The 17,392-nt window shown below is 42.2% G+C and overlaps 1 protein-coding gene across 1 annotated transcript; it reads right to left on the bottom strand.

Annotated features, from left to right (window-relative positions):
* Positions 1-16,011: 16,011 nt before the first annotated feature.
* defbl3 (defensin, beta-like 3) lies at positions 16,012-17,158 on the bottom strand. The gene is given in 3 exon segments (NM_001195168.1): positions 16,012-16,569; positions 16,839-16,950; positions 17,065-17,158. Coding segments are annotated over 3 exon segments (189 nt in total). The 5' UTR covers positions 17,120-17,158; the 3' UTR covers positions 16,012-16,547.
* Positions 17,159-17,392: the final 234 nt, after the last annotated feature.

Below are 17,392 nucleotides of genomic sequence, written 5' to 3'. Positions count from 1 at the left end.
TTACAATGACTTATGCCATGTTAATATGATATTTGAGTGAGAATAACAAAATCAATTGGGGCCCCCTAGAGGTCAAGGCCCATGACTGACATAACAAGAGAAAAACTGCTGATGCACAACCACATTTTGAAATTGCACCTGGTTTATTTTACGAATCGTGCTTTCAATAGTTGAGATTTATTTAGAATTCAATGCACACTTAACCAGCATGGCTACCACAGCATTCTGCAGCGATACACCATCCAATCTGGTATGCGTTTAATGGGACTATCATTTGTCATCAACTGTTGGAAAAGCATTCCTCATGAAGCTGGTTGAGAGAATGCCAAGAGTGCAAAGCCGACTGAATTCCTAAAAATAAAATATATACAGTACCAGTCAAAAGTTTGGACACACCTACTCATTTAAGGGTTTTTATTTTTTAAGTATTTTCTACATTGTACAATAATAGTGAAGACATCAAAACTATGAAATAACACATATGGAATCATGTAGTAGCTCAAAAAGTGTTAAAACTTTTTTCAGGCTAGGGTCTATTTTTCTCCACTTCCTGTTTGACTGACGTGCGCAAAGTAAACTGCCTGTTACTCAGGCCCAGAAGCTAGAATATGCATATAATCGGTACCATTGGAAAGAAAACTTTGAAGTTTGTAGAAATGTCTATAACACAATTTTTCTCTTGTTATGTCAGTCATGGGCCTTGACCTCTAGGGGAGGAGAAAAACCAAAGAAAAACTAACCGGAATTGGGTTTTTTTGAGAGCCCATGCTCTTCCAATGGAACGTATTGGAACGTACTCATATCCAAATCCAATGGAACGTACTCATATCCAAATCCAGCTTCCAAATTGAAATTCCTTTGGTTTCCACTAGATGTCAACCGTCTTTGTTCAAGGTTTCAGGCTTGTTTCTTCCCAAACAAGGAAGAATTTTGAGTTTTAGTACTGGGAGTCAGAGATGGAAATCACTCTGTGCACACGCAAAGAAAAGGACACGCACATGTTAACTTTGCTTTCCTATTGAACATACTTCTTTCTGTATGAAATATTATAGTCTAATTACATTTTAGGGCACTTGAGGATTAAATAGAAACGTATTTTGACTTGTTTTAACAAAGTTTAGTGGTAGCTTTTTGGATTCCTTTCTCTGCATGTTGAACGAGTGGATTACTCAAATTGATGGCTCTAACTAAACAGACTTTTTGGGATATAAAGAAGGATTTGATCTAACAAAATGACCATGCATGATGTAGCTGGGACCCTTTGAATTGCAAATCAGAGGAAGATTTTCAAAAAGTAAGTCAATATTTAATCGCAATTTGTGATTTTATGAAGCCTATGCTGGTTGAAAAATATTTTGATGTGGGGCTGTAAAGTCTATTGTAAATCAGACAATGCAGTTAGATGGACAAGACTTTACGTTTTTAACCAATATAAAACACTTGTACATGCCTAAATGCCTAAATGTACATGCCTACATGCCATTATTTTAATTGCTCGCCCTCCAATTTCACCGGAAGTTGTCGACAGGTGTCCTGCTGGCAGCATAAGAAGTTTTAAACAAATCAAAATATATTTTAGATTTTAGATAATTCAAAGTAGTCACCCTTTGCTTTGATGACAGCTTTGCACTCTTGGCATTCTCTCAACCAGCTTCATGAGGAATGCTTTTCCAACAGTTGATGACAAATGATAGTCCCATTAAACGCATACCAGATTGGATGGTGTATCGCTGCAGAATGCTGTGGTAGCCATGCTGGTTAAGTGTGCATTGAATTCTAAATAAATCACTGACAGTGTCGCCAGAAAGCACCATCACACCTCCTCCTCCATGCTTCACATTGGGAACCACACATGCGGAGATCATCCGTTCATCTACTCTGCATCTCACAAAGACACGGCTGTTGGAACAAAAAATCTAAAATTTGGACTCATCAGACCAAAGGACAGATTTCCACCGGTCTATTGTTTATTGCTTGTGTTTCTTGGCCCAAGCAAGTCTCTTCTTCTTACCACTGTCCTTTAGTAGTGGTTTCTTTGAAGCAATTCGAGCTTTTCTCCTCTGAAAAGTTGATGTTGAGATGTGTATGTTACTTGAACTCTGTGAAGCATTTATTTGGGCTACAATCTGATGCTGGTAACTCTAATGAACTTATCCTCTGCAGCAGAGGTAACTCTGGCTTTTCCTTTCCTGTGGCGGTCCTCATGAGTGCCAGTTTCATCATAGCTGTTGATGGTTTTTTGCAACTGCACTTGAAAAAACGTTCAAAGTTCTTGACATTTTCCGTATCGACTGACCTTCATGTCTTAAAGTAGTGATGGACTGTTATTTCTCTTTGCTTATTTGAGCATTTCTTGCCATAATATGGACTTGGTCTTTTACCAAATAGGGCTATCTTCTGTATACCACCCCTACCTTGTCACAACACAACTGATTGGCTGAAACGCATTAAGAGGAAAATAAATTCCACAAATGAACTTAAAACAAGGCACACCTGTTAATTGAAATGCATTCCAGGTGATTACCTGCTTGTTGAGAGTGCCAAGAGCGTGCAAAGCTGTTACCAAGGCAATGGTTGGCTCCTTTCAGAAACTAAAATCTAAAATATATTTTCATTTGTTTAGCACTTTTTTAGTTACTACATGATTCCCTATGTGTTGTTTCATAGTTATGATGTCTTCACTATTATTCTACAATGTAGGAAATAGTAAAAATGCTTATATCACTTATGCCTGGAGCCGGCCATGCATTGATGTCTGTGCCCAGTAGGTCTTTCCTTAAGTACTGACAGTTGTACAGGACAGTTGTATTTTTTTATCCATTTGATGCTGATTTGATGCTGATTAGTATGCTGTTGTATCAAAAATGTATTTTGCAATCTGCAATGTTTGAATTTCCAACTTTAATTACTGAACAAGTTATTACATTATTGCCACCAGCCAGCAGTGTAAATGGCAGCCTTGGAACACATACAGTGAGGGAAAAAAGTATTTGATCCCCTGCTGATTTTGTACGTTTGCCCACTGACAAAGAAATGATCAGTCTATAATTTAATGGTAGGTTCATTTAAACAATGAGAGACAGAATAACAACAACGAAAAATCCAGAAAAACTCATGTCAAAAATGTTATACATTTATTTGCATTTTAGTGAGGGAAATAAGTATGGGGCCAGAGCTGACTGTTGTTCAGGAGGCTGGGCAGGTGGCATGGCAACAGAAAAGTCCTGCCTGACCACTGGAGCAGTGGCCACGTTCGGTATGTTCACAGGAGCAGAAACCTGTGTAGACAGTGGAGAAGGTGCTGGGAGAGTGCAATCCCCAGCGAGCAACCTTCGACCATGTGCACGAGCAGTCATTTTTTAAGGACTGATTAAATCTTTTCTACCCCCCACAGTTAGCCAGCGGGTGATGGAAAGCAGTATGGATGTGGGTGACACCTTTGGCTGCGAGGTAAGAGGTGAAGTGGTTTGACAGGAACTGAGGTCCATTGTCCATGTTAATGGCCAAGGCAGGCCCCAGCGAGCGAAGACCTGATCCAGAAAGTTGAATATGGTCTCCGCTGTGCTTGTGCCCATCGAAATGACTTTGGGCCATTTAGAGTGAAGATCATACAGCACAATGAGGAACTTTTGATAGTGTGGAACGTTGTGTAGCTCCCCACAAACGTCGAGCTGTAGGTGCACTCAAGGCCCAAATGGCCAGTCCAGGGGATGAAGAGGGGGAGGAGCAGGTGAGCCAGTCTTCCCACTGATGAGGCATGACGTGCAGGACCTGACAAGCTCTTCAAGTTCACAATCTATGCCAGGCCACCACACCATGTCACGATACCCCTGTTTCAGTTTGATGATGCCGAGATGACCTTTGTGCGCCATCGCCATTACACGACTCCTGATAGGCGAAGGAATCACTGACTGCGTGCAATGCAGGCATCACCCCAGCTCAATTTGTTTTTCACTTGTGAGAATGACTCCAGTTCTGATGGGACATGGGAAGGCCATCCTTTCCTGAAGTACTCAATGAGTGTTCCAAATGTTGGTTCTGCAGTCAACGTGTCCTCGTGTTCGTGCAGGGACACAGTGTTCTGTAGAGATGAGTAGACAAGATGCACCAACACTTCTTCACCATCTGTCACCATCTGAGTAGATGAGCTTTGTGTGTTGATGGGGCGGGACAGGAAGTCTGCTACAACATTGTCAGTTCTGGAGGGAGCTGTACTTGGAAATCGTACTGTTGTAACCAATCTGACCACCTATGGAGACGGAGAGACCTGTGTCTCCTGTCAGTGGTGGACATCAGGGCTTTCAGGGCTTGATGGTCTGTTCTGAGGGTGAAGAAGCAACCATAAAGGTAGAGATGCAAGCCCAGATGCAAGCCCAGATGCAAGCGAGAGCCTCGTGTTCCCCTACTGTGTACTTGTGCTCTGTCAGACTGATAGCGCGAGAGAACATCATGCAGCTGAGACAGGACAGACCCCATAACCACTGCTGAGGCGTCGCAAGTCACCAGCGTGGGGCGGTTCAAGTGGAAATGAGCCAGGGTTGGAGACGTGGTGAGCAGACATTTTAGCTCCTTGAGCCCTGTTTGAGTCCAAATCCAAGGAGTATCCTGCTTAAGAAGCTGTCACAGCAGTGACGTGATGAACAAGTATTCTGGTAGAAATCACATGTAGTAGGCGGTCATACCTAGGAAGGATGCCAACTGTGAAGCTGATGTGGGTGCGACACTTTGAGGATGGCATCCACATTTGACTGCAGCAGAGAGATGCCCTGGGATGACACCCGGGACCCCACAAAGTCTATGGCTGATGGTGGTTGAGGTGATGGCAGTTGAGGCTGGTTGTAGGCGCTCATCATGAGTGGCAACATCTGACCCATGCACCACAAACAATACAGTCCAGTGTGAATGATGAAGGCAGTTAAGTTCCTGCTCTCTGGATGAGGTCGAGCTTGGATAAGATATGGGAGCCATGGAAGTGTGTTGTGAGCTCCTCCATTGTGGGTAGTGGATATTTGTCAGGCACCACTGCTTTGTTGGCTGCTCACATGTAAACGCAGGTTCTGATGCCCCCTGATTTCTTCTGAACGATCACCAGGTTTGACACCCAGGCAGAGGCATAGATGGGTTCTATTAGATCATCAGCCACGAGACATTGGAGATCCCCCTTGACGCCTTAGCGGAAGGCCAGGGGAATCCGATGCAGCTGTTGAATTACAAGAGGAACCTTGGGGTCAAAGAGCGGTTTGTGTGTGAATGCAGTCAGACATCCCAAACCACTGAACAGCTCTGGATACTGTTGATACCATGAAGAAGACACATGAAGTATCTTGGCCCCACTGTTGTGCTGTAGAGAGAATCCATGACTGACAAAAAGGTCCAGGCCCATGATGTTTGCACCCTGGCATGTGATGTGAAACGGGAAAGAGTCTAAGGCCCTGGAACCATAACATACTGGGAGTTGGAGAAGGCCGACGATATCTACCTCGCTCTGACCGTAGCACAGAGTGTGGTGGACAGAGGCTGCAGCGGTACGTGATGGAAGAACTGGTTGTATGTTATGACATTTAGCAAAGACACCATGGCACTGGTGTCAAGGAGAGTGGGAACGCAGCTCTCTTCCAGGTGGAGAGGGCACATAGTAAAGTTCACTGATTGGGGCCCCACTGTATGGATCACTGCCTGTGTGTTTTGACTGTCGTAGGCACGTGGTTACACTGATGTGTTGGCGGGTGTGGAATGGCACTACTTTGCAAAATGGTTCAACTTTTGACAATGTCTGCATGTCTGGTCCTTGGCTGGGTAATCTGGAGCCCTTGAAGCATGACGGGTAGATCCACCATTTCCACAGCGCTTCTGCTGGAACCGGTGAGGCCGTGCTAGCTGTATTGCGATGATTGAGTCTGTGTCACACACTTAATAACTAGTATGTAGCTACTGCACTGATTGCTCCCTAATGCTAGCACTTGTTGTGGGTTAAGCTTGTATTTCACCTATTTACCAGCACATTCAGTGGCAGATTCAATTTGTAGAGCAGGCGTGAGTGAAGTAGCAAGGGTTAAAATAGCATCTTCAATTGAAGTCTTTCTTGTACCTGGGTGTTGGACATTTTTTCAATCAGCTGATCTCTTATCAGTTCGTCTTGTATTGCTGCAAAATTACATGACTGTGCTAGAGCTTTCAAATCAGCTATAAACTGGCTAGCTGACTCACCAGCTTGTTGACATAGTTGTTTGAACAGAAGCTGTCTCAGTAGAACGTTTTGAGATGTAAAAAAAATTCTGTTAAGAGCTGCTATTGTTTCTTTGTATGCTGCGCCCCTCCTCTCTGAGGCAGTGTAGGAATATAGCATGTTTCCTGGTGTCGGCAACAGTATCCAGTCCTATAGCTAGAAGGTACATTTCGAATGAGCCTTTCCATTGCTCCTAGGGAATGACAGGATCCCAAATTAATGTTGTGGGTTCTGCTGTTCTCTTCAAATTCTGGAAAAACAAACTACAACAAAACAAACCATTTGTCCCAAAGACAATTCTGAAAAATCACATTAAAGAAATACTGCAGCAGCATCAATTGAAAACAATGCTCATTTTTATTTGATTTTTTATTTCACCTTTATTTAACCAGGTAGGCAAGTTGAGAACAAGTTCTCATTTACAATTGTGACCTGGCCAAGATAAAGCAAAGCAGTTCGACACACAACAACACAGAGTTACACATGGGGTAAAACATACAGTCAATAATACTGTAGAACAATAAGTCTATTTACAATGTGAGCAAATGAGGTGAGATAACTCCCTTATCTCACCTCATAAAGGCAAAAAAAAAAAAAAAAAAAAATCCAAGGTGTCGAAGTAATTACAATATAGCAAGTAAAACACTGGAATGGTAGATTTGCAGTGGAAGAATGTGCTAGAAATAATGGGGTGCAAAGGAGCAAAATAAATAAATACAGTAGGGGAAGAGGTAGTTGTTTGGGCTAAATTATAGATGGGCTATGTACAGGTGCAGTAATCTGTGAGCTGCTCTGACAGCTGGTGCTTAAATCTAGTGAGGGAGATAAGTGTTTCCAGTTCCAGAGATTTTTGTAGTTCGTTCCTGTCATTGGCAGCAGAAGCGTAGAGCAAGGAGAGGCGGCCAAATGAAGAATTGGTTTTGGGGGTGACCAGAGAGATATACCTGCTGGAGCGCGTGCTACAGGTGGGTGCTGCTATGGTGACCAGCGAGCTGAGATAAGGGGGACTTTACCTAGCAGGTAGATGACCTGGAGCCAGTGGGTTTGGCGACGAGTATGAAGCGAGGGCCAGCCAACGAGAGCGTACAGGTCGCAGTGGTGGAGTGGTGCAGGCAGCGATCGGTTGAAGAGCATGCATTTAGTTGAACTTGTATTTAAGAGCAATTGGAGGCCACGGAAGGAGAGTTGTATGGCATTGCAGCTCGCCTGGAGGGTTGTTAACACAATGGCCAAAGAAGGGCCAGAAGTATACAGAATTGTGTCGTCGGCGTAGACGTGGATCAGAGACTCACCAGCAGCAAGAGCGACATCATTGATGTACAGTATATCACAAAAGAGAGTACACCACTCAAATATTTACAAAAATGTGAGGATATCTTTTCATGTGACAACACTGAAGAAATGACACTTTGCTACAATGTAAAGTAGTGAGTGTACAGCTTGTATAACAGTGTAAATTTGCTGTCCCCTCAAAATAACTCAAAACACAGCCATTAATGTCTAAACCGCTGGCAACAAAAGTGAGTACACCCCTAAGTGAAAATGTCCAAATTGGGTCCAAAGTGTCAATATTTTGTGTGGCCACCATCATTTTCCAGCACTGCCTTAACCCTCTTGGGCATGGAGTTCACCAGAGCTTCACAGGTTGCCACTGGAGTCCTCTTCCACTCCTCCATGACAACATCACGGAGCTGGTGGATGTTAGAGACCTTGCACTCCTCCACCTTCCGTTTGAGGATGCCCCACAGATGCTCAATAGGGTTTAGGTCTTGCTTGGCCAGTCCATCACCTTTACCCTCAGCTTCTTTAGCAAGGCAGTGGTCGTCTTGGAGGTGTGTTTGGGGTCATTATCATGATGGAATACTGCCCTGCGGCCCAGTCTCCGAAGGGAGGGGATCATGCTCTGCTTCAGTATGTCACAGTACATGTTGGCATTCATGGTTCCCTCAATGAACTGTAGCTCCCCAGTGCCGGCAGCACCATGCTTGACTGTAGGCAAGACACACTTGTCTTTGTACTCCTCACCTGGTTGCCGCCACACACGCTTGACACCATCTGAACCAAATAAGTTTCTTGGTCTTATCAGACCACAGGACATGGTTCCAGTAATCCATGTCCTTAGTCTGCTTGTCTTCAGCAAACTGTTTGCAGGCTTTCTTGTGCATCATCTTTAGAAGAAGCTTCCTTCTGGAACGACAGCCATGCAGACCAATTTGATGCATCAAATTGGTCTGCATGGCTGTCGTTCCAGAAGGAAGCTTCTTCTAAAGATGGTATGGCGTATTGTCTGAGCACTGACAGGCTGACCCCCCACCCCTTCAACCTCTGCAGCAATGCTAGCAGCACTCATATGTCTATTTCCTAAAGACAACCTCTGGATATGACGCTGAGCACGTGCACTCAACTTCTTTGGTCGACCATGGTGAGGCCTGTTCTGAGTGGAACCTGTCCAGTTAATCCGCTGTATGGTCTTGGCCACCGTGCTGCAGCTCAGTTTCGGGGTCTTAGCAGTCCTCTTATAGCCCAGTCCATCTTTATGTAGAGCAACAATTATTTTTTTCAGATCCTCAGAGAGTTCTTTGCTATGAAGTGCCATGTTGAACTTTCAGTGACCAGTCAGTATGAGGGAGTGTGAGAGCGATGACACCAAATTTAACACACCTGCTCCCCATTTACACCTGAGACCTTGTAACACTAACGAGTCACATGACACCGGGGAGGGAAAATGGCTAATTGGGCCCAATTTGGACATTTTCACTTAGGGGTGTACTCACTTTTTGTTGCCAGCGGTTTAGACATTAATGGCTGTGGGTTGAGTTATTTTGAGGGGACAGCAAATTTACACTGTTATACAAGCTGTAGACGCACTACTTTACATTGTAGCAAAGTGTCATTTCTTCAGTGTTGTCACATGAAAAGATATACTCAAATATTTACAAAAATGTGAGGGGTGTACTCACTTTTGTGATATGCTGTATACAGAGAAGAGTCGGTCCAAGAATTGAACCCTGTGGCACCCCCATAGAGACTGCCAGAGGCCCGGACAACAGGCCCCCCAATTTGACACACTGAACTCTATCAGAGAAGTAGTTGGTGAACCAGGCGAGGCAATCATTTGAGAAACCAAGGCTATCAAGTCTGCCGTGTAGTAGAGTAATCTTGTGTAGTAACCACGAGCACAACCGTTCCTTGATTTTAACTGGCGGCTTTATTCTGTAGTTTTAGTCAGAATTATCACCATCCGTGAGAACTATAAAGTAAATGAAAATACAGTTAAGCACACTCTTACAACTTTCTTGTCTTACAAGTGTCACAAGCCGGCTCATAGCCTGTGGCAAAAATGAGGGGACGCGAACAACAGGTATAGGCCAATTAAAAACATGTTCTTTATTGTAAACAAACTATTAACTTTAAACTATGAAAAAGGGTATGAGGTGTGGAAGTATCATAATGTAAGGTGTATGTAAAGTGCATGGATGCGTGAATCTGTGTGTGTGAATGACTGAGTGAAAACAATGCAAAACTACAAAAGAACAAACAAAACAGGTTCATACCTGGAGGAGCAGAGAGAGAGATTAGTGAAGCAGCAGTTTAAATACCTTGAGCCCAGGTGACTCCAATCACTAACGACCCTCCTCTGCCTGCAGGAGGAACCACCCTCTGCACTGCAGATGAGGAGCCGTGACACAAGTGACTTATTAGCTTGATATAATTCTGAAGTGCTTACATACATAAAACAGTTTAGCTGGAGCTGTAACAGTATCATATTAAACACCTGAATAAAGGAAAAATACCCCATTGGCTGCTTAGTACAGAAGGGAGGAAATCAAAAACGTATTTATTATTCCTGTCATGAATTCACGCTTTATCCTTAATCATTATAACGTTACCATCCTAACATACACACTTCAACCTTTACGAACTACACCCTAAGACATGAAAATTTAGCTAACACAGCGCGGGATTGCATTCACTCTAAAGGTGTGTTGCCACGATAATAATCCCCGTTACAACAGTTCTTAGCCACGTTGTTCCGCTTGTCTTATCATTTCCCCTGCATAGCGAACACATGAACAATTCAAACAAAAAACAACGACATAGACTTACAGGTTAATTGTCAGTTACATCTTGTGCAGACTTCCAATAGAAGTGGCTGCTGCTTATAAAGACCTTAGATAATACATTATCTAAGGTGTATATAAGCAGCAGCCACTTCTATTGGAAGTCCAATTATCCTTAGATTGTTGGATTTAGATGATTTATCTTTAGATTATTTATCTAAATTGGTACAGTATTAAGAATTCTGAAGGGTCATGCCTCTCCACACACCCTAAAAACCATCACAGGGTTTGGACCTCATGGGCCTCTGTGTGGGGATCTTCCAGAGATGTTATTGTGGGCTGTGTTTGAAAGCGTTACAGCTGTCAAATCCTTGCTTCCTCCATACTCATCTCCTCAATTCCTCTCACAGTGCATTGGAGGACAGGAACCGATGTTCCTCCCTTGGAACACCTCCTCCAATGAGCTTTGAGAGGAAAGAGGAGGAAGGGAAGAGCTACTAAGGTACACAATAGTACATTTTGGTAGATAGAACGTGTTCTTTGGTAAAAGGGGTAAATTGGTCATCAAAAGGAGGACCAAGGCACTCTTCATATAATTGATTAAAATGCCTTTATTAGTATGGCATGTTCAATAGAAACAACGTTTTTTTTTTAAACCGACGCGTTTCGGCTGCATGGCCTTCGTCAGGGAGTACAAAACAAAACAAACAAAATAAGAGGAATACAAGGTCCTCTTTTAAACAGCTTATCAATTAACCCTAATAAGAAGAGGGAGTGGTTACACAATTGATTGGACACACCTAGTAAGCAATACTAAACACATCTCTCCAACTACAGACGCCAGTGTCTCAGGTCAGGTAGTTTCTGTTCCCTCTAAAACACCTTTAAGCCCAAGTCCACTTTTTGTCCCATCGTCCAGAATGCCAGAAACACGACGTAATCTTTCTAAGACAGAGCGGGATGCAGTTGAATCATTGTCCAAAAATGAACAGATTATGTGGTTAAAAAAGCAGACAAAGGTGGTGCTACAGTAGTGTGGAGTAAAGACAAATATGTGACAGAAGCCTACCATTAATTAGACAATGATGAATTCTACCAATCTCTTACCTTCAACCCTACAGAGGACCTAAAAACTGAATTGAAAGGGATCCTCACAGAAGCTAAGGAGAATGGCTACATTTCAGACAAGGAGTTCAAAGTTATTTTCAATGGCAGTCAGCGTATGGCTTCTTTTTACCTTCTTCCAAAGGTCCACAAAAATCTTGAAAATCCCCCAGGCAGACCAGTGGTAATGAAAGTCTGACAGAACCCACCTCTAAGTACATTGATTACTTTATTAAGCCTTTTCTGACGTCACTCCCAGCCTATCTTTTAGTCACCATGGGTGTGGAGTCTCTATACACCACCATTGAGCATGAAGAAGGTTTGGCAGCTATGCACCATTTCTTGAGTACCCGACCTGAAACTGAGATGCATCCTACAGAATTAATTGTCTCACTGACTGAATGGACTCTTAATCACAACCTCTTTATCTTTCAGGGCCGTATTTCTAAACAGGTCAAAGGGTGTGCCATGGGAGCTTGCTACAGCCCTTCCTATGCTGGTTTGTACTTGGGTAAATGGGAAAATGACTTCATTTTGGATCCTTCTAATAACCATTTCTTTGACCGGATTATATGGTGGGGACGCTATATTGATGATGTTTGCCTGTTTTGGTCCGGCTCAGAAGATGAACTTATTTCCTTCCACCAATACCTTAACCCTAACATCAAACTAACTATGGAGTACAGCAAGGATAACATTCATTTTTTGGACCTCGACATGAGTAAAAATGACAAAGGTTGTTTGCACACATCTATCTTTAGGAAGCCTACAGATGGGAATACCATTCTGAGGGCAGACAGCTTTCACCCCAAAAGGCTAAAAGAAAACATTCCATATGGCCAATTCCAAAGAGTCCGCAGAATTTGCGATCAGGAAACAGACTACAGTGTCAAATCTGCTGAATTGGAGAATCGCTTCTTGAATCGGGGCTACAGCGTTCAGGTCCTGAAAGATGCCGGTATAAGGGCTGGATTACTTGACAGAGAGAAATTGTTGCGAAGGGGAGTGCCTCGTGATACATCGGAGAGAGTGTATTTTGTTACAAGATATAGCACTGAAGCAGAGAGCATTAAAATAATAATTAAAAACAATTTGGGAATCATCCAAAGTGATACGCTACTACGCCAAGTCTTTCCTGAGCCACCAGTCATAAGCTTTAAGAGATGTCCTACCCTAAATGACAAATTAGTCCACAGTTATCTTCTGGGTGACTCTCAAAAAACTTGGCTTGACCACAAACCCAAGGGCTCTTTTAAATGTAACCATTGCAACTATTGCAGTAACATTGTACAGAAGAAGTATTTTGTTGACACAGCTTCCAAAATGGAGTATTACGTCAAGCATTTCATTAACTGCAAAACCACTCATGTAATCTATAGATTGGAATGTCCACAGTGCAAGGTGTTCTACATTGGAAGGACAAAGAGACGCCTTCAAGACCGCTTAGAGGAACACAAGTACGCCATACGGGTAGGTAATGAAGACTACCCCATGGCAAGGCACTACAAGTCCCTACACCATGGCAACCATGCCTCCCTACAAGCTATGGGTATTGATCATATTCCGGCCTCTATTAGAAAAGGGGACCGTCAGTTAAACCAAAGGGAACATTTTTTGATTTACAAACTACAGGCCACTAAATACCCTGGTTTAAATTAAGATATGGATTTCTCACCCTTCCTGTAGGTTCGTGATGGGTCCATTTGCTGTCATCTAGTGGACATTTTGCTTTATTGCCCCCAGCTATGGTAAGACTGTTGTTGCTCATGTTTTGCTGTGTTCTTGTGTACTATGGTATATTTAGCTTTCTTATTCTTGACACTTCTCCCAGTCATATTTAAGGTTAGAACTACCTTTTAGTGTTCTGATACTTCTAGTTTGGAGTTGTATTTTTAGGATAACATAGCTACAGTATTTCAATGTGTATAGTATTGCTTAGTAGGTGTGTCCAATCAATTGTGTAACCACTCCCTCTTCCAATTAGGGCTAATTGATAAGCTGTTTAAAATAGGACCTTGTATTCCTCTTTTTTGTATTTTTTTGTTTGTTTTGTACTCCCAAAAAAAACGTTGTTTCTATTGAACATGCCATACTAATAAAGGCATTTTAACCAATTATATGAAGAGTGCCTTGGTCCTCCTTTCTTTTTGATGAGCTTTGAGAGGAATTGAGAAAACAAGGACGGAGGAAGCAAGCATTTGACCGCTAGTAATGTTTTCAGACACAGCTGTGATGTCAGAGACAAAACCCATGCAAACAGATTTGTGAGGGTTTACTCTATTGTAGTAGTGTCACGCTGTGCTGACTGAATAGCGGAGGTATGGAGAGATAACCCAGACAATGCAGCAGGCAGCTATATTTACAAATCCACAAATGCCTTTAACCTCTCCCATACCAGAATGCATTGTGTTTTTCATTCAGGCCATGTAGAACAGGAGCAAATTATGTTCACCAGACCTGGGGTCAAATACTATTCAAAATATTTCAAATACTTTGAGTGTTTGCTTTAACCTGCACTTTTGGGAGATCTCCATTGGGTCCATTGCAACAGACAAGCTTAATGAAGGACATCTAAAGTACAGTACCAGTCAAAAGTTTGGACACACCTACTCAATCAAGGGTTTATCTTCATTTGTACTATTTTCTACATTGTATTGAAGACATCACAGCTACGAAATAACACAGGGGATCATGTAGTAACCAAAAAAGTGTTAAACAAATCAAAATATATTTTATAATTACATTCTTCAAAGTACCCTTTGCCTTGATGACAGCTTTTCACACGCTTGTCATTCTCTCAACCAGCTTCATGAGTTAGTCACCTGGAATGCATTTCAATTAACAGGTGTGCCTTGTTAAAAGTTGTAGTTGTGGAATTTATTTCCTTCTTAATGCGTTTGAGCCAATCACTTGTGCTGTGACAAGGTAGGGGTGGAATACAGAAGATAGCCTATTTGGTAAAAGACCAAGTCCATATTATGGCAAGAACAGCTCAAATAAGCAAAGAGAAACAACAGTCCGTCATTACTTTAAGACATGAAGGTCAATCAATCCAGAAAATGTCAAGAACTTTGAAAGTTTCTTCAAGTGCAGTCGCAAAAACCATGAAGCGCTATGATGAAACTGGCTCACATGAAGACCACAATAGGAAAGGAAAAGCCAGAGTTACCTCTACTGCAGATGATAAGTTATTTAGTTAACTGCACCTCAGATTGCAGCCCCAAAAAATACTTCCCAGAGTTCAAGTAACAGACACATCTCAAAATCAACTTTTCAGAGGAGACTGCAGGAATTAGGCATTCATGATTGAAATGCTGAAAAGAAACCACTACTCAAAAACACCAATAAGAAGAAGAGACTTGCTTGGGCCAAGTAACACAATCAATGGACATTAGACCAGTGGAAATCTGTCCTTTGGCCTGATGAGTCCAAATTTGAGATTTTTGGTTCCAACCTCCGTGTCTTTGTGAGACGCAGAGTAGGTGAACGGATGATCTCCTTATGTGTGTTTCCCACCATGAAGCATGGAGGAGCAGGTGTGATCCCACCGTGAAGTATGGAGGAGGAGGTATGATGATGTCCGGGTGCTTTGCTGGTGACACTGTCACTGATTTATTTAGAATTCAAAACACACTTAACCAGCATGGCTTCCACAGCATTCTGCAGCGATACAACATCGCATCTGGTTTGCGCTTAGTGGGACTATCATTTGTTTTTTTCAACAGGACAATGACCCAAAACATACCTTCAGGCTGTGTAAGATTATTTGACCAAGGAGCGCGATGGAGTGCTGCATCGGATTACCTGGCCTCCACAATCATCCAACCTCAACCCAATTGAGATGGTTTGGGATGAGTTGGAGCGCAGAGTGAAGTAAAATCAGCCAACAAGTGCTCAGCATATGTGGGAACTCCGTCAAAACTGTTGGAAAAGCATTTCTCATGAACCTGGTTGAGAGAATGCCAAGAGTGTGCAAAACTGTCATCAAGGCAAAGGGTGGCTACTTTGAAGAATCTAAAATCTAAAATATATTTTGATTAGTTGAACACTTTTTGGGTTACTACATGATACCATATGTGTTATATGTTCATAGTTTTGATGTCTTCACTATTATTCTACAATGTAGAAAATAGTCAAAATAAAGACAAACCCATGAATGAGTAGGTGTGTTCAAACTTTTGAAGGATACTGTATACAAAATTATTTCAAATAGTATTTGAACCCAAGTCTGACCAGACCCTGTTTCATTCTGATTCATAACTGCCTGGCTTTGCTGCAAGTGCAGGAATAGTTGTCTTATCCTCAGCATAACCCCCAGCTGCATATTTTTTGCACTGAAGATAGAAAAACCAATATATTCTGTGTTTATATTTATATGAGGAAAGCTACTCAATGTACAGTAGTGCTCATTCTTTTTACTAAAATAATCATGTGTTACTACCCTACCAAGTTGAAAAGAATATAGAGCCCAACAATTGTTGCATCAGTGTTTTCATTTGTCCTTGTGACAATTCTTGCTCAGCAGCTGCATCATGTATTTGTATTTCTACACCACAACAACCTGAAGTTTTCTGTTACTATGAAATTATATTACAATCACACTATGAAACAAACTGTATGAACAGTAAAAAGTATTTTATTGTATTTGAACTAATACAGTTAGATAATGAATGGAATACAATTAATCAGATGTCTTGTCACAAATATAAGAGTTCACAAGGAAAAAGCTTCAAACATTTTCTTCACACCAGTAATATCTATGAACAACAAACTTTAAAATTATTTTAATGGTATGCATAGTGCTAACAGACAGAATTTGGGTAAGTGAATTGTTATTGTCCTGGAACTTCACAATGCCGGGCATGGCGTGACAACCATAAAACTAGAGCTGCTTTGACTTCTCTAATCCAATTAAAGCCAATACTAAGCAGAGATGCATTACATGTTCATACTGAATGTGTGCTTGCCTCAACAGAGACTAGTCCCTTGTTAGGAAGCACTAATGCACTATTTTGATATGAAACGGGATCCTCATAGCAGTTATAGTATAGGTTAATATTCCTAGTTCCCAAATGCATTCTGATAAAAAAAAAAGGTCACAGAATTTGGCTCCAGATTGTTTATGTTGATCTCCTGCAGTCATGTATCATGCCAGGTTAGAAACGCAAAGCACAGCATCTGTATAGGAATAATGAGTGGTTCGAGTCACATGTTATACTTTTCAATCCTTTAATGTGATGCTTTTTCCATTTTATTGCATTATTCCAGACCTGGGCTAAAAATATTTATGAAATACTTGAGGTGTGCTTGATTTGGCTCAACTGGTACAATGGAACCAATGGAGTAGTCCCAAAGGTGCAAACTCCTAAATCAAACACACCAAGTTTTTGAAACTATTTTAGAGATATGCTTGATATAGGTCTGCATCATGACACACACTAAAGTACCTTAATCTGCGTGGGCAGCCATGGTAGCCAACCATGTACTCCTGGGCATAGCAGTACTTGCGGCAAGCCCCTCTGTAGCCACAGGTCCAGCCTTGAACCTTTGTGTCATCAGCTGTAAGAAAAATAGAACAAAACTTGACTGTGATGAACGAAAGTACCTCTTCATGACCAACATGTTGAGTTCTTGTCTTGTGAGTAATGCCACTCTGTTAATCTTGAAGTGTACCTTGCACTGCTGTCAGCAGCAGCAGAACTAGCATGACCAAACCCAGTCTCCTCATTTTGTTTCTTCAATAAACCCCCGACTCACCAGGCACTGTGCCTGCCTCTGTTGAGGCTGTTATATACAGAATTCCACCCCCCAAGGGGGAGGAGTTGTGGGAGTTTACGAAATCAACAATAATCACCAATAACACTCAGCAAGAGAGAGAGCCGGGCCCACTGACATCTGGGGGGGGGGGGGGGGGTGAAGCACCTGACCTGGCCTAACCCTTCCACTGTTGCATGTACTCTGAGCAGTGGAGCTGGGGCAAATAGTTTCAAGGGTATCCAGT

The sequence above is a fragment of the Oncorhynchus mykiss genome, chromosome 27 (genome assembly GCF_013265735.2).
Source record: "Oncorhynchus mykiss isolate Arlee chromosome 27, USDA_OmykA_1.1, whole genome shotgun sequence".
Taxonomy (NCBI): Eukaryota; Metazoa; Chordata; class Actinopteri; order Salmoniformes; family Salmonidae; genus Oncorhynchus; species Oncorhynchus mykiss.
The sequence above is the reverse complement of the archived record's forward strand: the minus strand, read 5'-3'. Positions and strand labels throughout refer to the sequence as shown.